The 23,289-nt window shown below is 35.9% G+C and overlaps 2 protein-coding genes and 1 pseudogene across 6 annotated transcripts; 1 reads left to right on the plus strand and 2 right to left on the minus strand.

The window, feature by feature from the left end:
• Positions 1 to 1,093: 1,093 nt before the first annotated feature.
• On the plus strand, positions 1,094 to 2,368 carry LOC108225864 (subtilisin-like protease SBT3; annotated as a pseudogene).
• A 5,440-nt stretch (positions 2,369 to 7,808) lies between these two features.
• LOC108225863 (protein BIG GRAIN 1-like B) lies at positions 7,809 to 9,048 on the minus strand. The gene has a single exon (XM_017400817.2). The coding sequence runs from the start codon at positions 8,908 to 8,910 to the stop codon at positions 7,891 to 7,893; it is 1,020 nt and encodes a 339-aa protein (XP_017256306.1). The 5' UTR covers positions 8,911 to 9,048; the 3' UTR covers positions 7,809 to 7,890.
• Positions 9,049 to 11,296: 2,248 nt separating this feature from the next.
• On the minus strand, positions 11,297 to 22,257 carry LOC108227900 (GBF-interacting protein 1-like). Of its 5 annotated transcripts, XM_017403290.2 has the most exons (11): positions 21,131 to 21,269; positions 20,995 to 21,044; positions 19,518 to 19,561; positions 19,142 to 19,274; positions 17,381 to 17,516; positions 16,574 to 17,160; positions 14,269 to 14,593; positions 13,796 to 14,066; positions 12,986 to 13,078; positions 12,433 to 12,873; positions 11,297 to 12,216 (listed from the first exon to the last, which is right to left on the minus strand). In XM_017403290.2, the coding sequence occupies exons 4-11, from the start codon at positions 19,266 to 19,268 to the stop codon at positions 11,890 to 11,892; spliced, it is 2,307 nt and encodes a 768-aa protein (XP_017258779.1). In that variant the 5' UTR covers positions 19,269 to 19,274; positions 19,518 to 19,561; positions 20,995 to 21,044; positions 21,131 to 21,269; the 3' UTR covers positions 11,297 to 11,889. The 5 variants fall into 5 exon arrangements, with proteins under 5 accessions (XP_017258779.1, XP_017258778.1, XP_017258780.1 ...); XM_017403289.2 differs by lacking the exons at positions 20,995 to 21,044; positions 21,131 to 21,269 and adding an exon at positions 21,915 to 22,257; XM_017403291.2 differs by lacking the exons at positions 20,995 to 21,044; positions 21,131 to 21,269 and adding an exon at positions 21,897 to 22,245 and having other exon boundaries at positions 16,574 to 16,872.
• Positions 22,258 to 23,289: the final 1,032 nt, after the last annotated feature.

A 23,289-nucleotide genomic window follows, 5' to 3' on the forward strand; every position in this document is an offset into this window, starting at 1 on the left:
AGTTGTGATAACATTCAAAAATAATGTGTAAATCTATAAATAATATTTTTACTCCTTCAACTCATATTTAGAGGTACGGGTGACTGACTTAAATGACCAATTTGAGACTCTTTTGAGTTCGGTGACCTACTTGATACATTGATTCCACTCTGGTGACTCATCTGGTTATTAACCCAAAAAATTATAAACAAGGGAGTATTGTTTTTTTTTTAATCTTGCTGCTTAATCTATTTTTATTAATAAATCGATTGATTCTACAACACGTGGAGGTCTATTAATCTTATATTGTTAAACAGCTTAAATCCTAAAAACACTCATGATAATACATTATCATATAATATTTTATAAAAAATTCATAATGATGTTCAAAATAAATTGTAAATATATAATTTTAAAGTATAATTCGTTGGTTAATATAATTTAATTAAAATTTGATTTATTAATATTAAAATACTAATATGTTAAATTTTTAAATTATAAATAATAAATTATGAAGTATATAACCGCACGTGTTTCGCACCGGTTAAAAACCAGTAATTTTTAATTTTTAATGTTGACTAATTGATGTTTAGGTGAGTTTTTATCCCTCATTAATTCTCATTCCTGCCCCGTCCAAACGCCCCCTTAATTGTTTTGTATGATGAACTTACAGTTGTTAATTTGAGGAATGTTGAGGAGCAGCTCGGGTTTAAAGAAGACACAGGTTTTTTGTGAGCACTATACCACATAGTCACTGAACAGCATTCAGAATGGAGGTGGAGCAACAAGCATCATAACTGACAAAAAATTACAAATTAGTCACCTTATATAATTTGCTATTATTAATAAAATCCAAATAGTGGCCAGCTATATATGATCGCAATTCGCAAAGTTGATTTTAACTTATGACTACTGTCCTAATGTGGTGATTTCTTCACCTAGTCATATACTCCGAATGTAGGATAAATATGATTCGAACAAATTGCCGATTTTTTTTTTTTATTCTAGGTAGACAAAGACAAACAACAATCACAGGCCTGTTTTGTTTGTTTCATCGGCCAGACTATAAATACTTGTGCAAATTCATAGAAAATGGAGTGTGCAAGGGGCCTGAACTTTCTTCTTTTATTTGCATGTTTTGCTTATCAAGCAATCTTGATTTCTGGAAATGATAGGTCTACTTACATTGTTCACATGGACAAATCATTGATGGCAGGGGATCTTGCTAGCCATGATCTTTGGTACTCAAACACCATTGATTCTGTCAAGACTCAAAATCTCGAATCGTCTCAATCTCTGGTCTACACTTGTGATCATGCGTTTCATGGCTTTTCTGCATTGCTGTCGAAAGATGAATTGGAATCAATAAAGAAGTCTCCAGGGTTTGTCTCGGCTTATAGTGACAAGAATGTTACACTTGATACCACTCATACATTTGAGTTTCTTTCTCTTAATCCTACGACAGGTCTATGGCCAGCCTCGGATTATTGAAAGAGGTGTGTTTGTTTCTTCTTCAGCTGAAAATGATGGCCCTGATCCTGGATATCTGCATAATGGTATTCCATGGGTCTTAACAGTGGCAGCAGGCTCCATTTATCGAACATTTGGAGGAAACTTGATTTTGGGAAACGGGGTTAGCCTCACTGGCTGGAGCATGTTCCCTGCAAAAGCCTTGGTGAAAGATGTTCCTCTTTTCTACAACAAAAATATTTCTACTTGCGATGCTGCTAATAAATTAGCATTAGCTCCTAGTGATGCTATCATTATATGTGAAAATAAATTTTCCTCGGGTCTTGAGATGTTGTCATATGTTGCTAACTCAAACGCGGTTGCTGGTATCATTATATCCGACGATCAAGAACTATACGAGTTTAATGATTTTCCTTATCCAGGAGTAGTCATTAGGCCTAAGCAGGGACTTGATGTGATCAAGTATGCACAAACAACTTCAAAACCATCAGCTAGCATCTTGTTCCAACAGACCTTTGTTGGCACAAAATCCGCTCCTTCGGTTGCTGCATACACATCAAGGGGGCCTTCGCCTAGTTATCCTGGTATTTTAAAACCAGACATCATGGCACCCGGGACATTGCTCTTAACTGCATGGAATCCCAATATTGCAGCCGGGGTATTCTTCTAGTATTGCAGCTAACATACAATTGTCAACTGATTTCAATGCAATTTCAGGAACATCAATGTCATGTCCTCATGCTTCTGGTCTTGCAGCTCTACTAAAAGGTGCACACCCTGAATGGAGCCCTGCAGCTATTCGTTCTGCAATGATGACCACCGCAAACCCTCTGGACAATTCTCAACACCAGATTAAGCAATAGTTTTTACAGGTGACAAGAATGGAACTGTCACATTCAGTTCACTTACCTGGATTGAGGAGAGCTCAAAATACAGTGTTAGGAGTCCGATTGTAATATCACCTATGGTGAATGCATGGTAATAAAATGTTTTGGTAAAGGTCACCCAAGTAAAAATTGATTAAAAGATTCTCTGAGCATATATAGATTGTTATGTGATTTAACAGTTAACTGGATATCGATTCAGTTGGATCCAATCCAATTCGGATTGCTGATATTGATTACAGGGATATAGTTCTCAACATGTTAGCCGCTAGCATCGGTCTCATGACTCTGAGATCTGAATAATGTGCACAATCTGTGCAAAAAACCAACAATACAGTACGTGCGTTGTGTGTGTGTGACAAAACAGTAGGCGTAAGGAGACAAAACAGAACGAAGGATATATGAACGGAAATCCGAGTCCAGTGCGTAACTGTCTCCTTAAAGCGTATCTCGCCCTCACCGTGTGTGATGAACTTCTATATGAACGGAAATCCGAGTCCAGTGCGTAACTGTCTCCTTAAAGCGTATTTCGCCCTCACCGTGTGTGATGAACGATCGCCTCCCAGGATAAAACGATGCAGTAAGCACCTTCGACGAACAAGAACTATCACCGACGCGGCTAGGGTTTTTAATGCGAGAGGCTGTGTTTTTTCGTATGAATTCTTCGGGCCCAGATTTTGCTGCATTCGTGTCCGCAGGTCGCACACGCGGAAAAGCCCGAGGCTTGCGAAGCCACGAAATTTCCCTCGAAATCCCACAATTTGCACCCCCCTGCGCGCACGTAGGTGGTGGAGCATAACACTAGTAACACATTTGGACACTACCAAAGTGTTTTGCTATATAAAGCCTTTAAAGGCTCTTTATTGAATCTATGTGGGATTCAAGCTTTTTATTCCAATTTTTTTTTTTTTCCACTACCAAGGAAGCAACTTTGGATCATCATAACTCATCCATTCCTTAGTCGTTTTGAGTGAATAAACATGCATTGGAAAGCTCTCTCGGAGGAGAACATAATCCAAGCATAACCCGCCACGAGCACGTAGCCGAGCCTCACTCAAATTGGTGCTCAAAATGACAAATTTCCAACATGTGCATAGGGAGAAGTTAGCAAAAAAATCATCCAAGCCTAGAAGGATCGCATATTGGTGCAGTCTCTGTGCTTCAACTTTCCTCAATCATTTTCAAGGGACATGTTTATGATGAGTACTATTCCATATTTCATCCCCGCGTCAAGTCCTTTGAAACCACAAATTGGAGCATATCATTTTTGCAGAACCAGAAATTAAAGGAGAGGAAATAGACCCTCATCGAGAGCACCAACACACCAATCTTTAAATTTATGTTCTGTACATTCATATTAAAACTCACAGAAGAAAAAGAATATCAGTGTAGAAGATAATCTCTTGTGATTTCCTTTTCCAGGACCTCAATAGTTTCAAACAAGAAATCCAGAAACTCTTGTGCCCAAAAAATTTCTTTGTTTTCTCATATTTTTGTTGCAGTTTGGGCCTGAATCAAAGTTATTAGAAACTCTTGTGCCTTCATTTGGGCTCCAAATATATAGTATCTGAAAAGAATAAGATTATGTCCCTATAATTAGTATAAAAATAAAATTTTGACATTCATATATAGTCACTATTGTCTCATAATTTCTTATATCTCCATAAAACATGTTTATAATTTTTCATTTCATTCTCTCCCCATTTCATTCCATCCAAATGAACGCAACCTAAGAACTGCCACTGAAGCCAAGTGGCGAGGACATCTCACAAGTCGCAAAAAAGCCATAAAGATGATAAATAGTAACCGTTAACAAATATACCATGAGATAACAGACAAGTACCATGATTCAGGCTTAGGATAAATTTGCAATTGTGGTTGGAACTAAGATACCAGAGTCATTTTCTTCTCTGTGTATAAGTGTAGCCATTCGCCTAGACAAATGCATTGATTTCATGTCCACTTGTTTAATTTCCTGCAGGTCATCCAAATTCAATTATGTGAGGAGGTGATTACAATATCTTTTTTGTTTCTATTCCTCTTATGCATGTAACTGTATTTTTTATCTTTGTACTACAAATAACAGCGAGGTCTTCCTCAACCCATCCAATCAGAAATCAGTAGTGGAAAACTACAAGCAACAGCGAGTCCTTGCCTGCCATTGAAGCCGAGGGAGACAAAAATAAGCACCAAATTGCGTAACGCACTGCCAGCCAAGTCATGATCCAATACATAGAACTAGCACCTACTCGGCCAGGGTGTTAACAATTGAAGATCCTGGTGGAACTTATCTGATTTTAAATTTGATTTTGTCAGGGTTAGCAGTATTAGTACCTAAACACTTAAACTCCTGTTAAGTGGTATTCAATTCAATATAAAGAGACATAATGCTCTGTAACAGAAGGTGCATGACCCAGCAGCCACTGTCTGTTGGGATTCAGAACAAATTACGGTGGCTGGGGTCGAGTCGAATTAGCTATAATGTTGGGATTAAAATTTTGATTTATGTGGTATACATTCGACTGAATATAATGCACGGCAAGTGCAATTTGAAAAATAATTCTTGTAAAAGGAAATTGTGTGGGCAAGTCTTGTGCGTGGTTGGTGCCCAACATGCCTACCTAAGGCTTGACAACGCTTGATCGCAACAGCTCATTTTGTTTGAATTTGGATTCTAATCCTTCTCATATTTTGTCTTAAACAGTTGAGTAGCTTTTCTGTTTTGTCGCTGTACAATTAATTTCTTCATCTTCGTCTTAATTGGCCATGTAGATTTATGGTGTATGGTCATCATCATACTTATCGTTTGATCTCTGTCTGGGTATCCAGCATCTCCCTAACTCGAACCGGGACGTTTTGGTATAGTGATTAGCCGCTAAGGGTCCTAAAAAGTGGTATCAGAGCAAGCCACGGGAATGAATAGTCGAGCAACTCAGGTCTCGCAGCAACGATGATCATAGAAGGTCCCGATCTAAGCAGTTTAAGTTTGCCGGGAAGAGAATAGTCAGAAGCTACAGGCTACAGAGGTATCCCTGTATAGATGAGTTTGCAACCATTAATCCCAGAATTTTCATAATTGCACTAGAGTTCCCCACTTCACCAACCGAACAGATCGATATCGCACATACTATAATTCATGCTAATAATACGAAAAGCAAGATAATATTTAAAATAGGTACAAATAATGGCCTAGTATCCAGAACCAGACATCAAGATTTTGTCCTTGTGGGAACCGGAAAATTAAGTTTGCACGCTTCGATTCGACTAGAGTACACTACTAATGATTCGTAAAATCTAGCTAGTGGTACTTGACTAGTGAAATATTATCAAATTTTACATGTTCACAACTGTTAAGCGAGTGTTAACTCAAGTTCCATGTTATAAAAATAAGAGTTAATTATATTTTGTAACCTCTAGATTTGCTCCAAACGTAGTTTAGTATCTGAACTTTAAAACGTGACAATATGTACCCTACACTTAACATTTTCGTGCAAGTTGTAACCCTTAGTCACTATTCCGTCTAAATCTGCCGTAAACTTTAACTGTTTGAGAGTTAACAGTGTGTATATTAGTGTCTAACAGCTGCTTTACGCCTGTGACCTCTCAAAAATTATGTATTATATTTTAAAATTATTTCTGAACACACACAACGAGGTAAAAAAATTTATTTTTTTAAAAAAAATATGTATCTAGATTTAAAATCTAAAAGTTTATTTTTTTTACATAAACGATGTAACTTATTTTAAAATTTTAAAATAAATACATATTTTAAAAATTATTTCCTTTTTTGTTTACATCGTTGTGTGTGTTCAGAAATAATTTCAAAATATAATACATAAACATTGAGGGGTCACAGGGGGTAAAGGAGCTGTTAAAAACTAATATACACACTGTTACCTCTCAAACAGTTAAAGCTAACGGCAGATTTGGACGGAATAGTGATTAGGGGTAGGTTTAAAAATGGGGTGGGGAAAATGGGGAACCCGCCCTAACCCGCCCCGAATGGGGCAGATCCGCCCCGCTAATATGGGGAATGGGGCAGTAACGGGGAATGATTTTCTGCCCCGCCAAAATATGGGGCAAGTATGGTATTTGTTGAATCCCCGTGGGGATTCCCCGCCCCGCCCCGCATATATTTAATATAAATAAATAATTATATTTAATATAATATTTTTATTATATTTAATATAATATATTTATTATATTTAATATTATTATTTTTAATACACAAAACTATAATTTTACAATGTATAACATGTCTCTTTGATTTCTATTATAATTAGTTTTTTGCTTTTAATATACATGTCTCGTATATTTTTATTAAATTCTGAAGAAAAAATTACTTAATTTTAAAGTAATTATTTAAAGTGTAATATTATAAAAGCGAGGCGGGGCGGGGCGAAATTATATTAAGTCCCCGATGGGGCGGGGATGGGGATTAAAAATAAATCCCCGCGGGGAATGGGGCGGGGATGGGGCAGGAAAAAATTATGTGGGGCGGGGCTGGGAAATGAAGTCCCCGTCCCGAACCCGCCCCATTTTTAACCCTAATTAGGGGTTACAACTTGCACGGGAATGTTAAGTGTAGGGTGCATATTGCCACGTTTTAAAGTTCAGGTACTAAACTGCGGTTGGAGCAAATCTAGGGGTTACAAAATGTAACTAACTCTAAAAATAAAGAAGATTTATTTAAAATAAAAGCCGTCAAAAGAATTCCATTAGTTTGAGATTTTTCGGAGAAGAGTCAAGAACAAATCTGTGTGTGCTCGAACACAATCCACAGCAATATCTTAACGGTCCTTACTGGGGATGATTAGGAAACAAAATTTCAAATTAGAAAAAGAAAAGTAAAAGATTATGAAGTTATAATGATGATGGTAATAGATGCATCTTTTTCCAGCCAAGTCAGTAAAGACAACCCAGCAAAAATCTAAGATAGTAGATTTTGTGCCCAAAGCTTTTGGAGACCACTAATCTTTAATCTACTGTTCCTTGGTTGAATTTCACTTCCATTTAGCCTTTATTATGCACCACTTAAATTATTGATATGGACATCTCTATTCACTTATCAAAAATTTGATATCGCACCGATGTTTTCGTTTAAACTCAAACTCTCAAAATTATAATTTGTTTTTTAACTCAAATTCTAATCTTAACCTATACTGTAATGTTGTGTTTGGTTGGAGAGAATGGAATGGAACGGAATGAAATGAGTAAAAATACTTGAAACTAATAGAAATATGAAGAAAGTTTGAAATTTTTTTGAGGAAGTGCAAAATTGCTATGATGAGATTTGAGAAAAATTAAGAATAAGAGAGAATGGAGCATTCCATCTGAATGGAATGGAGGAAAGAATGAAATTTCTTAAAAATTGTCCATAAGATAGTTCATTTTTCATTCCATTCTTTCCAGAATCATTCACCCCAACCAAACAAAACATAAGATTTAGAACGACACAAAATTGACACATTCACGGAAAAAAGAGTAATCTTATTTCATTGATCTTCATGCAATGGAAACTCTACATGATCAAACACCAATCTTAAAATCTTAACAATCACACAGTCAAGCCCTGAGCTATAGCTCGGTTTGCATCAAGCGATGTCGTTTCATACACAGGCAATTCCTCGCAATACCTTTGGCTTACAGAATCAAGGTTATCAAGCTCAAACAGGTCAGAACTCGTACAACTCTCACAATCATCGTCATCGTCATTGTTATTCATCATCCGACGTTCTTCCAGTCTCTTCTCATAGTTGTCCAACACTTCCCTAGCACGCCGATTCCTTTCCATGATTTCTTCGCCACATACTGAGTTCCTGGCAGGAATAGTATCTTTACTCGGCCTAATTCCATTGTCCATCACACTGATTACTGGATAAAACCTGACAGACCTTTTGGCACCGTCACTTAATTTCCCTCGTGAAGATGGGGCCTTGCTTAAACATGACCTGGAACTGGAAGACGCTGACGCAGCATTCGCGGATGTACATTTTGTGTCGTTGATTTTCACTTTCTTACTGTTTCCTGTTGTGGTAAACAGAGAATTGAGAAAATTAGCAAGTCTGCTGCCTGGTGAAATTGGCTGAGTCGGTTTCGACTTCTTCAGATCGCCGTACATCTTCAATGCTCTGGACTTGGCCTTGACAAAACCTCCGCATTCGTTCTTTGGCTTCCTCTCCTGGTGTTGTTGACAGGAAAAACTTGTTTTTACTGCTAGTTTCGGTTTATATGACTTAGAAGTTTCTGACTCGGATGACGTCCAGAACGAAGAATCTGAAGAGGTGGAGCAGGAGTTGAGGCTAAAGGATTGCGGAAAATAATTTGAGCTCAGATCACCGTAGTATTCAGCACTGGCTGATTTTCTTCTGCCAGCTGTTTTTTCCAAGAGCATCATGTCCGCGTTTTGCTCCATCTTTTTCTTCCCAAGCTTCTGATGTCGTTCTTCTTCTGCTGCTGTTGCTGCTCCTGTTGGTGGTTGATTATCGATAGAATGATAAATGTGGTCGAGGAGGGACGAGGAAAATGAAGGGTTCTTGCGCCTCATAACTGGTTTGCAACGACTCCGGTTATCCATTGCAAGTTTTTCTTTGAAAAATGGATTCAGCTAGGAGAGGGAAAAAATAGAAAAACCTGCCTGTAGATTTGGAGAAGAGCAGGCATGCAATTATATATATTTCCTCTCTATCATTTAATTCTATACATTCACAATTTGCACCCACTTTAAAGCTTATATAATCCTTTTTTTTTTTTGAAAGCTAATGCTTATATAATCTTAAAAGTAAATTATAAAACTATATTTTAGATGAGCATTAAAATGCGTGTCGTGTTTCTGCGTATACAACTCAGAAGACTGAGGGGGTGTATATATATATATATATACTTGAACTCAACCTTAGACTTCTTTTATATAAATGACATACAAGTTGTATCTGCAATTTGTAACCGGTTATATTTGTCCAAAACAAGTCTCTCCCAGGCTGTTAGAAGTGTCCGGCTCCAGACATATATATACTACAGTATACTATCAACGGTTTTTTACTAATCCGACATACTATCAACAATTTTTTACAACTTTTTTTTACAATTGAAAGTTGCAACTTAGATTTTTGATGAAAGTACAGGAGATACAATGAAAAAATCAGTCGGTGTTTTTACGGTCCGACAATTTTTTTCCGCAGTGCTAATAATTGATGGTTAGCAAAATCACCTATAAAAATGCATTCGTATTTGCAAGCACTCGAGTGCACAAACAAATATATGTAAGATTGGGAAGTTTTAAGAAAATGTTGAGAGAAAAAAGTTGAAAAGAAACATATCCATGTGATGAGCAGCAGCTTAAAAGGCAAGATAGGTTTCCTTGACAATGATTGTCCCCGTGCTTAGCAAACTTGAAATATATTTACACATCCAACAGAGATTAAGATTAGAATAAGATCCACTAAAACTAACCAACCGTGTGGAAATAGGAAAAGGTAATTATATAGATGATTCTTTTCAAGTAACAAGCTCACACTGTTGGAAGTTGACAGTGGAAAATCAGACTCCTATGACTTCAACATTCTGGGTTCCACATTCGGGATCATAATAATTACTACAGTTGAGAATCTTTCTTTCCGAAAAATTATGTCTCGTATCAACAAATAATAAACTGTATCTAGTATGGAACACGGACAGTTAATTACTTCTCCTCTACAGATATCATTACTAAGAATCTTTCTGAATAATTATGTCTCGGATAGTTGATTATTCTCCTCTACGGATATCATTACTAAGAATCTAAGGATAGTAGAATAGAGATGGAACTTGGAAGAGAATGGGAATTTGTATAAGTTCTGCACACAAGATGAATAGAAGATAAGATGTATACAGACCTTACGTTGCTCTTATTCACGAGAGAAATAGTGGTATATGTACCAGTGAAACCGTGAAAGTGTCCAGGGATCAAAATGTACAGATTACTCCTATGCCTACTAAATAACAAGTTCTCTAACAAAAATTAATGATGCCAAAAGAAAAAAAAAAACACATAAAAGCCACCCCTAATTACTAATGTGTGGACCTGATATAAGTCAAAAAAACCAAGGAATGGCAGTACATTAGTCATCGTAAGCCATAATTACAAAACGTAATGAGCATGATTTATCATAAGCAAGGCAAGTACAAAAGATAGCTACAAAGCCTAGAGCATATATAACAATGCTATGCGGAGTGCAGTAGTCATCATAAGAACATGGGAACCCAATATCGTAAATGCGTTTGGTTTGAAATGCCCTACTCATCAATACATACGACCTATACTACCTGCTAACAAGATTAAAAACAGGTGGTCCTTGTGTGCAGTGAACTTCATGGGGTGCACTTTCCACAAACTAAAATAAGGTAAAAGTAATAAATCCAAACTCAACTAGACACAGATTTGTTATTGCATGTTCAATACTTGTAAATGCATAGAACTTGTAATAAAGATTATTGGTATTAGAAGCTAACCCTATTGAACAATCAGCCCGCATGCTGATAGCTTTGGACTCACTCCATAAGCAATTATATAATACGAAAAATTTAAGTTTACCATATAAAGGTTGGAACAAGTTGTCTTAAAGTATCAGTCTCCCTTCATTATAATACAGACTCCTCCCTGCAAGCCTACAGATAAGTGGTCCTGATCAGTATTATTAACAGGATATCAACTGCCCAGTACAATTAGACAAGGGATAAAACTAAGCATTAATTAAACCTAGCAGTCCGGAAGGTTAAATACGAAAAATAATTAGTGTTACTACTGTTAAACCTGCACAAGGGGTGGGGATGCGAGTGTATACTCAACACTAAATCTGTCTAAGAACTAATAATTGTCAAAAGAGGCACACAACCATGGCTTATAGATGGTCAATACATAAAGTAACTAAAAGAAATATATATAACTGATAGCTGGAAAATGTAGAAACATATAAGTTCACAACTGGCAAAAGAAAGGTCAATATGTCATCAAAAGTGTTATTTTTCCAATAATTCAGAAACTGGGATTACAAAGTATGATTCATTTATCTCAAAACATAAGTCATACTACACTACAGAATTCCTGCACAGACACTTTGGTTCACACAAAAAAAATAATGCATTGTTATGTAAATGCTAGAACTACATGTCCCAATTTGGGCTGACTGATATATTTTGAGATTATTTATCAGAAAAAACAGACTGCTGAAAAAATGAGGGCAGACTTATAAACCAAGAGCCTGCCCTGACCTGATAAACCTCCAAAACAATTAAACCATTTGGAGATATATTTTCAGTCGGGCTATAAAAACATAGGGCCGAACTTATAAACGAAAGCCTGCTCTAATCCTAATAAACTTGCATACAACCATATAAAGGTTGACATACCGTCCCCTGAATCACAGATATAAACCAGCAAGGACTGAACACAACTCAATGTATTGATTTGTAGATTAAGTTTTGTTTTGAGGAGAAAAGGGGCAAAGAGAGGAGAGGACTTCCACAGATAATCAGCTCCAATCCCTTTTAATAAAATTCTCAAGGATTAGAAAGGCCTTCAGAAGTTCCCTGTCCAATTCATGTGGCCCAGCTGAGGTTGCTGAAAGGCATTAACTTGGGCTGCTGGCCCGCCTGCAGCCAATCCAACTCCAACATTACCGCCCACAGCAGGATGATGCTGACTGGGGATTCCAGCAGGTTGTGGAGTATGGTACATGCCTGGAAATTGAATGTGAGAAGATTGTGCTGCTGCATTAAACGAGGCGTGACTGGTATGGGATGGCAAGTATGCAGCATGAGGTGTTTGTCCAGTCATATTGTAGTATGAACCTGATTGCATAGTAGGTAGGTCCCTCGGATTCATCCATATCTCAGAGGTCTCAGCCTGTTGAAAATCAAGTAATCAGGCACAACAAACAATACACTATTCATACACTTTTTCGGGAACAAATAATTCATTAATATAACAGAGCTTGACCCTATTGCAGAAACATAGATTAAACAAGCACCAATATCACAATACGAGTCTATTTATCAAGTTCCTTTTGCTGTATTATGAACAGAAGCAGAAAGAAAAAATAACGTAAAGAAAAACGCTCACCTGTGGATTTGGAACATAAAGATTCACATCTTTGTACTTCAGCCTAGACGAGTCTTCAAGTCCTGTCGCACTAACAGTAGGAGCATTGATAGGATAACCATTTGGATTAGTGAAGTTGCCAAACCCAGTTGGACTGCCGGTGGGGACTGGTTTGAACTGCTGGATTCCATACTTGACCCCACTTCCAGGCAGATGGGAGCTACCTCCGGGCATCAGCAAGTAACTGTTGCCGCTTGATGGATGAGGATAGGAAGGGTTACTAGTATAGCCTGCTGGCACAGCCATTGGTGGAACATAAACTGGAGAGAGGAATTGACGATATGGCATCATATTAGCATAATGAGAAAGATGAACTTGCGGGTACATCTGCGCCAACTGCGGCTGTTGCACCATGGCTACCGTAGATGATGGGATGTTATTTACTGTATGTGAGCTTATAGCCTGCAACCATACAGAAAGGAAGCAGCAATCAAGAGCTAGATTTGTCATGCCCACATGTGGGAGAGATATAAACAAGATGATATTTTGCAAGTAAAAGTAAACTAAGTGTTACCTCCTGAGGAAACTGCAGACTTTGCACCCTTGCAGTTTCATCGACTGATGATCGAAAATACGGAATGTCATACATACTCTGGGGATCATATGACTGTATACAGACAACCACAAAACAGGATGTCAGATTGAGATTGGAAAACAAAGGCAGATTTACAAAAAATGTACATATATTTGAACATAGCCTGCGGAGATGCAAAAGCTACTTGACCCTACACACAATTAACAAAAACATATTTATTGGAATTAAGTTAACCAGAACAACATGCATGGATATAAGAACTGTATATCACTACCAGAGATTTATGACCAGCGAGGACCAATACCAGCACTGAGATCATTTTTTTTTTTGGCAAGTTGCAGTTATTCCCAGTTTTCCTGTTTATCAGACAGTTATTTCCCATGTTCCCCTTTTATAGCTGTCTTAGTTTTCAACTTTTTGTTTAGCCAGTATGATTAAGGCCTCAGTTGATTTATCTTTGAAACTCCTGTCCTTCACATCTATTCAGCAAATGAGATAGCTCAGGGTAGCCATTTTACTTTAAAAAAACAACCTAGTTTTTTAGTTTCTTGTACTTAGTTTATTTGAATTCTCCTACCATATGTTTTGTCCGGCATCAATAAGTTAATACCAATATAGCAACATTGTTCACATTTTATTAGGTAACATGATTAATTAGTTAATAGAACATTATATTACATTTTTCGTGAAACATAGTTCAACTTAGAAACAAGGACAAACATCATAAACCAAAGTGCAAACCCAATGGAATAGCATAAAATATTTAACAAACTCATTTATGGCACTCACAGAAAATATTGGTAACTGGGAAGGATCCTGGTGTGGTTGTGACTGAGATGGAGTGTGAGACTGACTGTTATTACGCACCAATTCAACCTCTGCCCCCTTGTCTATATCCTGAGGACCTGATGATTCTATCCTACTGGTCAATTGCTGTTCAGATACTGCTGCAGACGCAGGGGAACTGCTACCAGAATTGCGAACATTTTCATCTCTCAAGTCTTCTTGCTTACTTCCAGAAGATTCATCACCAGAAGAGTCAGGAGTAGCAACTGATACACTGTCATACATCTCACGTAATCAGTTTTAATTAGGGTGTTGCAAATCAACTAGACAATAACATTGCAAAACAAACCACTATGTGTATACTGCTTTACACACTGCTTCAAAATTGATATATATCCCCACAAAGTCATGACAAACTTGCAACAATACTCACACTGCAAGCAAACAAGTAAACTGCAGGTTTTTGAGAAACAAACCTTCCTGAAGGATCAATCAAAGGCTCCTCTGCAACTTTTACTGCTTCGAACCCCGGGTTTCTGGAAGGTTCAAACTCTGTACCCACACTGCCAAAAGTCACTCGAAACCTGTCAGTTGCGGAGACTCGTATATGTGGAGCTATAATTACATTCTCATTGTCCGAGATGTCTACATGTGATGGCAACTGAGTTGATTCTGTTTCCAAATTCTTTAAGGCATCAGCAGGAGGGGAAGCAGATTTTGATGGTGTTCCAATAACTCCAGGACCGGTGCTTTGTTTTTGGGTTGATTTAGGTTTCCACTCCTTGTTAGAATGTGAAGAAACTACAGATAGACCTTGTGATCAGTTGTTAGGAAAACTCAATACATATGTCATTCGGACTAAAAGAAAAAGGTTTTAAGATGCCTGGAGTTCTTCATTAAAACATAAACTGGCAGCAGTAGGGTCATTACATTAAGATCTGTAACAGGCAATTCTTAGTGATCAAGTATCTTTTTCATTCTCAGAATTTGAGCACTTTCGTGAGGGTGATTGGCTTGGAATAAGAGAAAAAAAATTCCCCTCCCTCTCCTCTTAACATTAACACCATATTTGAAGGCTAAAATATGCTGCATAAGCACCATCTTAATTGCCTGAAGGGCTGAGACACATAATAAACTATAACTATAGAGTAGGATGCTATTGCATTAGGATACCATAATCAATGGTGTTCTTCATTATTACACACATATAAATTGTGTGCAAGAAACTGGCTACGGCTGTGCCCTTTTTGTTAATATATTTATATAAAGAAACAAAAAAAAAGTGTGCATCTTTTTCTAACATTAAAGTCCTCCATACCACTACTCCCTTTTATTTTTTAATAAATTACGCTTTGACTTTTGGCACACAATTTTACGTAGTTTAACCACATAGTAAAAATTATTATTTATAATTTTTTTTTGTGAATTAAAATTTTTGTTATATAATTTTATTCATGAATAAAATAATTTCAAATGTGGTCAACACACCTATATATGTGTGCCAAAAATCAAAGCGTCATATAATAATATAGAAGGAGTATTTATAAAAACTAACACACCACTTAATAACTTCTAGAACACTGTCTAATCTGACCATATATAGCGAAACTAAACATAAGCGGGTAGTCTACAATGTCCCCTCCCCTTGAAATAATTAAGTGATGCTATTAAAGCCAATGCGCACTTGCAGCACCAAAAATATTAAGAAACGCGTATATTTGAAGGACTTAATTTGGCCACTAATTTGTATTCTATATATTGAGGTCCTAATTACAAGGGTTTCTTTTTTTTTGCAAATTAAACATCACAAAAGCAATTATAAATTCACGATGAGAGCCAGCTATGTTATGAAATAGCTTTTAAGACAATAAAGAAAACAAGAATAATAAAAATAGAAAATGATGGTTTTTATAATCCATACACTGTTAACTATCAAAGCGACGAAAGCAACACTGAAATTATGTAGAAAAACCAACATCGGAATATCTACTATTAAATTGCAATCACCAATAGTCAGCACCAAATCCGAATGGTTCTCCTAGCTGCCTTACACATATATAATGAATTTCAAGTTCTTTTAGTTAAAAACTTCCAATTTATTGCTTCGAAGATTTATTTAAACTTAAACATAAAAAAAGGCTAAGAACAGCCTTCATGAAAGAGAATATATAACATTTCAAAAACTAGACCTAGCAATTGTACAAAATATGTCGTGTAAATGGTGTTTCATGTCACAAACGTTACGCACACACGACAGTAAATGACTTACAATAAACTTAATAATTTTGAGTTGTGTTTTCATGACATAAAATATATGATAAATTACAGATTATCTATGTTTATACATAAAAAAAAATAAAAAGGAATTTAGTGATTTTTTATTTATTTTTTTGTCAGGGAGGAATTTAGTGATTTTATAATAAATAAATAATATACATATTTATTGTATGCTGTGTCATGTTACCAAATTGTTTACCCAATCTATTAAAGGGAAATCCAGCTGTTCTCTTTCGAGTTTCACATAAGATTCCCAAACCCAAACACCAATTGTTTTTTTAAAAAAAATTGTCGTCTTCATCTGGTTTACAAATTTGTCAATTCTAAAAAAACCTTCAAAGTATTACTTACAATTTATAAAAATCCAAAACAGTTTTTGGAACAAATAAATAGCAGAATGCAACTTAAAATACAAACTTGTGTTCCATGCATCTGTTCTAGAATGAGCATTGAACAGCTAAACAGTATTAACATAGGAGAAACAGTTCTGCAGAAAATGATTACCTTTTTGATGACCACCAGATTGATGCTGTCTGTTAACCTGCTGATTATTAACAGATGGCCTATTGACTGGAATATTCTTCAAAGTCGAGTCATTAACAGGAGCTTGACTAGGATGGCTGCTTTTAGACAGGGAAGCAGAAGATCGATATGAATCTCTTGACGGACCATCACGTCCCAAATGTGTATTAGGAAAAGAATTAGATTGTGGTGATGAACCTTTGGGAGAAACTTCTGTAGACAGACGACGTACACCAACAGCCCCAACTTCACGCTTAATTGCTCCAATGTTAGCAGCTGGTCTGGAATCAGGAGAAGGTACATGTACAGGATCAGAAGATGAAGAGTATACCCCTGCCACAGAGTTGTTAGATAAAGTTGCAGATAGATGGGAATCATTTGTGCTCTTAGTTTGAATCTGTGTAACAGGCTTTATAACTGCGGATCGATTATCCTCCAATGATTCTTTCTTATTATTAATCTGAACAACCCTTGGCTGCCTAGGCTGTGTCTCAGTCGTTCCATTTGAAGATTTAGTTAGATGACGCACAACTGTCTGTTTCTGCTCATTAGAAGTCACGTTCAAGCTGCTGAGAAGGGAAATAAATAACATATTTATACACAAACAGACGAGGAAATGTAGAACTCCAGGAAATCCTTAGGTTCATTCAGGGAACTTCAAGCGTGCAGGCCCCAAGTAAATGTAGGAGATTTAACCAAAGAAAAAAACTAAACCAGCCGATCAATACATTCCTAGAATGGTAAATTTTTGTAAAGGGAAAAAAAAAAGCCACGAGACATATACAGTACCTCTTATTGGCAAACTTCGGGACTTCTAGTTCATTTGAAGATATTTGGCTTTGCAAGGGAGGCTTTATCTTGCTGCTTGGCTTATGATTAGTCCTATTGTCCCTCACAACACGGAACTCTCTGCTAGCCTTTGCATCTATCATAAGAAAACAACAATTAACAAATAATAAAAATGTTAATAGCCTATATTATAAACGACCTAATGAAGAATCTCAGATAAATATACCAAGAGTTACACAACAGAAGAATGAAATTCAACATAGAGTACTACTAAATGAGCAGAGCTGATAGGAAAGACAGTTTTAATCTACTGTATAGGTAGGGTATAGTAAGAGGGGTACTTTGCCCTTTCTTTAGTTAGTTAAGTGGGGCAAGTAGCAGACTACTATAAATACCCTTGTAATGTGTCAGGAATTGGGGGAATCCTGAGCTGTTTGAGACTATTTTCAATGTTTTATGTTGATAAAAGGCAGGAACAAGTAAAGTAGAGATAACAGCTCAAATAGAGTCAGTTAGAGAGAATTCAGAGAGACATGAGAGAGATAGAGACAGAAAAGACAGAAACGACAGAGATTGAGCAGAGAGATAAAATGGGGTTAGCAACCCTACAGAGAAACTGAGAATCAGTTACAGAGAGAGAAAGTGGATTGGTGGAAATCATTCCATTTCATATATTCAACATAACTGGAAATACAAAGCCTATCAAGTATTTATAGGCAAACTAACTTCTAGTAATGAAGTGGCACAACTATAATTACTAAAGTATACTACTGTGTTGATACTGATAAGTATATAGTAAGACTCTACTACTATTAGCAAGAACTGCAACTAAGATAAGCCATTCCTGACATAATGTTTCCATTTTAGATTATGATGAATATATGATACGTACATTCCCATCACTTCCTTCTCTCTATATAACAGAATCTGTTACTTCATCTCTCTCTAGCGTTTCTATGTCTTATTCTCTGTTCTATGCTTTTCTTTCTCTTTTTTCTGGAATCGCGCTCTGAATCTCATCTAGTTTCTCTGTTCCTCTCTTGATTCTATCTGTTTCTCTAGTTATTCTGTTACTTCTAGTCTCTAAACACAGAAAGTTACCAAAAAGTTACAGAAAATCACTTCAGGAACCTTTAATTCGTGACAGAGTATGAAAGTAAGCATGCATGAATAGGTAAAAGAGAACTGAAGATCAATAAGACAATTAAAAAACACAAGAGCCATATACAGGTAGGTCGGGACATAAAGTGTTTGAACCAACAGAAAAAAGTTCTTGCCAATTAACATAACTAGACTAGAGCAGAAGTAATTAAGTGAACTAGACTAAAGCAGAAGTATGACAACTTAGTATCCGTATACAGAATAACTTAATATCTATGGAGTCTAACAATTTGGTATCCATACACATATCCTAAGTGGTTTATTCATAGTTAATGAGCCCGTATAGCAGGAATCAGAACCTCAATCCTGTACGTTAGTGTTTGGGTAAGCAATTTGGTTGCTTGGAATGGGAACCTCATTCAGCCATCCCCATTAGGTAGGTTAATCATTCCCTGGGATTTTATATAATTTCTGTTCACATTTATCACCATATTCATACCCTTCATTCTCATTCCAATCGATGATCCAAACGCCTACTAAGCAATGCTATTTCAATATACACGATACATTTTCCAAATGAACTACATCTTTAACATTACATCAGCAAAGCTGGAACACAAAGAAATCTGAACATCTAATATAAGAGTAAAGGTTTTTTACCCGGCAAAGAATTCCGGATAATTCCTTTGCCACTGACACTGTGATCAGAATGTGCAGTGTGTTTGCTCCCTTGATTTAATGATTCACTGTGCTTTTTCTGTTGTGATGCAGTATGCCCCACGTTCATTGTAACCTGACACAAACACTTTGTATGAACCATATCTTAAAGTAAGGAAAACCCATCTAAGTATTATTATCAGCTTTTTAAAATAAGATAGTAATCATGGTACAGTTTTATGATGGCTAGTGCAATATTAGATATTTTTCTACCACCGGGATGCCAATATCAAGAATGCATGACAAACAATAAACATAAGATAAAAAACTAATTTTCAATTAAGAAGAACATGTCATACAATTCAGTAAAAAGTGATACCTCTTTCCTCTTGTCTCTTTTTCTTTTGACCTCGTGAAATGGATCTGAATATGAGAAAACGCAAAGGGACAATCAAAAACAGACGAAATGATAACATAAAAGCAATGAAAAAGGTATCGTGCTACAATGTACAAATTTTTCCACATTACATCCTGTAACAAAATAATTATCAAGTAAAAATACCATATAACCTGAAAAAAATTGAGCAGAAACAGTCCAAATAATTCTTGCATCCATATCAGATGTATATAACCACAGAAAATGACATTCAAACAGAAGAAAACAGAGCAAATATAAATCATTAACTTTCACAATCCAAATTGAATAATCATCAGAAGTAATCTGATAATGCAACTGATAAGGAACAATCTAACTAGCCACAAAAATCTCTCGATATTAATATGTACGGAAATCAATAGAAATGAATTATAGCTAGTATTACCAAAGGGTTCTAGTTAAGGGTACTTCCCTTTACCCAATTACAGGAAATTTAGGGCTCAACCCTTGTCAAAGGCAAATATGAGTAGTGTGTGTTCAATTAGCAAAGAAAGAAGAATGGTTACTTTTAATATGATTTTATGATATAAATAGCCACACACCATTTGTTAAAAATTGATAAAGACCAATTCTCTATACAACAATATTCAAGTTTTCAATCATTGATTTGCCATCTTTGCTAGCATTTGGAGCGAATATTCAAAACGAGACCCCCATCTCATAAATACATCCGGCTGGAGCAGATAGTAACTAAGTTAGTTGTAAATGATTACTCCCTCCGTCCCACTCAATTCTAAATAGTTTTTTTTGCATTGCTTGACAAGCATTTTAACGTTCCTATGAAATAGATTTCTGTAACTTATTTTAAAATTTTTGTTTCTGAATAAAAATGTAAACACTAAATTTTTATTTTGAAGATATTTTTTTAAAAAAATTCATAAAACTAAATTTTTTAAGAGCCTTATACTGCGTACCGAGCTCTCTGTCCAAAATGTATACTACTCACCGGGATAGAGGGAGTATACATTATTATTTAAAAGTGTATGTGTAATACTGTAATCCAAAATCAATGTAACATACAAAGATATTTTAAAATTTTGATATATTCATATTGGGAATCTTGATAACTAATAGAATCCTTCTTAAGTCTTTACCTGCCCCCATAAACTACGCACTTGGGGATTGTGGTGATTCATGAGCAGCTTATTTAAATGTCTCGAAATTAACAAATGCAATTAAAACAGATTATCATTTTCATTAATAATTTTTTCATATGATAAGCATATACACAGACCCAGAATCTACAAAAAAATCATTATAACACCAATAAAAAAAAAGCTTTGAAGACAGATGAAACGAGTGACCAAAAAATATAAAACCCCAACAAAAGCACCAAATTAGCATGCAACGAAACTAAAAAAAAAAAAAAAACAATTCAAGAAAACAGTAAACAAACAAACCAAGAAAAAAAAGGGGGGACCTTGATTGAGCAATTTCTGGGCAGTTTCATCTGTATGTGTAATCCAAAATCTATATAACATACAAAGATATTTTAAAATTTGGATATACTCATTTGGGAATCTTGATAACTAATAGAATCCTTCTTAAGTCTTTACCTGCCCCATAAACTACGCACTTGGGGGATTGTGGTGATTCATGAGCAGGTCCTGCTTCTACCGCCATCAACTCAGTTTTAAGTTCTAACAACCATGCATGCAGAAGTGATGTCTTGGACGACGGAATTTAATTTGAACAGAACTCCTATTCTTAAACTATTGCCAGTTGCCACATACAACATCATGCATATGTTAATAATGTTTTGATATGTCATATCTCCCCCACCCCCAATCTCTGCATTTTCATGCTTTCATAATTAATCCATAAAGTGGAAACTAATTTATGACAATCCTCAGTATCCTCACTCGAAAAGATTATTAAGCCACTGAATACTAATCTTGCATCAAAACTTTAGAAAATTTAAGCATTGACATATCGCATTCTTGAACAAGCCAAACTTACTGATTATCCATCCCTTATTCTAATTTGTCCTATAAATGTTTATATATAAAAAACTTCATACTAGGAAGAATGCTAAATAAAACAGTCCTTCTACACTTTATAATAAAGGTCATTTAAATGTCTCGATATTAACAAATGCAATCAAAACAGGTTATCATTTTCACTTTCGTAAATAATTTTTCATATGCTAAGCATATACACAGACCAAAAATCTACAAAATAATCGTTAAAACACCAATAAAAACAAAAGCTTTAAGGACACACGAAACAAGTGACCAAGGCTATAAAACCCCAAAAAAAACACCAAATTAGCATGCAACTAAACTAAAAATAAAAACTGATTCAAGAAAACAGTGAACAAACCAAGAAAAAAAAGGGGACCTTGATTGAGCAATTTCTGGGCAGTTTCATTAGGATCCATATTAGTCTCTTTAAGGGTGGAATAAATTTCAGCATCAGAGTGATTACCCACGATTTCTTTTATGGATTGGATTGTTTTTCTCACGCCAGCAGACAGTATTTGAGGGCCCCCATCAATTCTTGAAGTTGAGGAAGAAGACACCATCTTTGAGATACTTGAAAACAACCCAGTTGGGATAGTAATCCAATATCAAAACAGGGTTTAACAGAGCCAATAGAAGAGCGAGTTGCATTCGATTTCAAATGGGTTTTGAGTGATTGTGTGTGTTTATATATAATAGTTGAGAACGGCTCAAAAAGAGTTATGGGACGCAAACAAGGGTTTTGAAAACCAAATTACCTCCTGATGCTCACTAGACCAGCCCATTCACTGTTATTCGGGTCGGATCTTTCTTCTCATCTTATTTTTTTCTCTTTTTTTCACTTTACATAAATCAGGCGTACCTGCTTTGTACACGATAATTTTGCTTAAAATTTTCTAATTATTTTAACTATCATTATATTCCGATTAATATAATCAACTACTTTTTTAATATCTTTTTCATATTTATCATATATTTATTTTTATAACAATAATTGGTATCTGTTTTAACCAGATTTTGTGAGTTAAATGCCAAGCTAATATAACGATATAAGCGAATCAAAATAAAGTGCGATAAAGTAAATAAGACGAAAGATTGGTGACGCGGAAAACCCTTGTGAGGTAAAAACCGCGGGTGGGCTCGGCCCAGCTCGAAAGATAATTCACTAAGTTGAAAAGTAGGTTACAATGTATACTGTAAGTGTTGGATGTTAATCATCTGATCCTCTACTTTGATATATCTCAGCCCTATTTATACACAAGTCTTCAGCTTTGAATATTATTGTTGCCGTTATACTGCCTAAACTTTCTCCACGTACCCTTCAAAGTCTCTCACTTCTGTTACAACCGAAGCTTGTACTTATCCCTATATTTATGCTAGCCAACGACTGATTCCTCACAGCATGTCACTCACGTGCCCCAAGCATCCTTGCTTCCCGCAGTCCTTGTCATGTCTTTTCATCACGTCGTCTTCGTCATGCTGCAGGTGTCAGGCCATGTACAAAACTTGACGTCATTACATTAGCCCCATGATTTTCTGATTAATTATTTCACGTAGTATCTGTAAATTTCGGATATAACAATAGCCCCAGATTTTATTAATTTAATTAATTAATAAAATCTCCCCAAATCATACGAAGCGTTTCCTTGTTTGACGTTAGCATGTGTATCTGAATTCCATATAAGGTTGACAACTGATATTCTCCGCGCCCAACTATAGCGTCAACAAGGTAGGACCTTTCCCATGTGTCAGCA

The sequence above is a fragment of the Daucus carota genome, chromosome 6 (assembly GCF_001625215.2).
Source record: "Daucus carota subsp. sativus chromosome 6, DH1 v3.0, whole genome shotgun sequence".
Classification (NCBI taxonomy): domain Eukaryota; kingdom Viridiplantae; phylum Streptophyta; class Magnoliopsida; order Apiales; family Apiaceae; genus Daucus; species Daucus carota.

Excerpts from the sequence above, each read along its gene's own strand:
- LOC108225863 (XM_017400817.2), bottom strand. The coding sequence starts at position 8,910 with ATGGATAACCGGAGTCGTTGCAAACCAGTTATGAGGCGCAAGAACCCT.
- LOC108227900 (XM_017403286.2), bottom strand. The coding sequence starts at position 22,098 with ATGGTGTCTTCTTCCTCAACTTCAAGAATTGATGGGGGCCCTCAAATA. Across the intron at positions 19,562-21,896 it reads AGGTCCCCTTTTTTTTCTTG|ATCCATTTCACGAGGTCAAA; the intron begins GTTTGTTCACTG and ends TCTCATATTCAG. Across the intron at positions 17,161-17,380 it reads CCGAAGTTTGCCAATAAGAG|CAGCTTGAACGTGACTTCTA; the intron begins GTACTGTATATG and ends TTCCCTTCTCAG.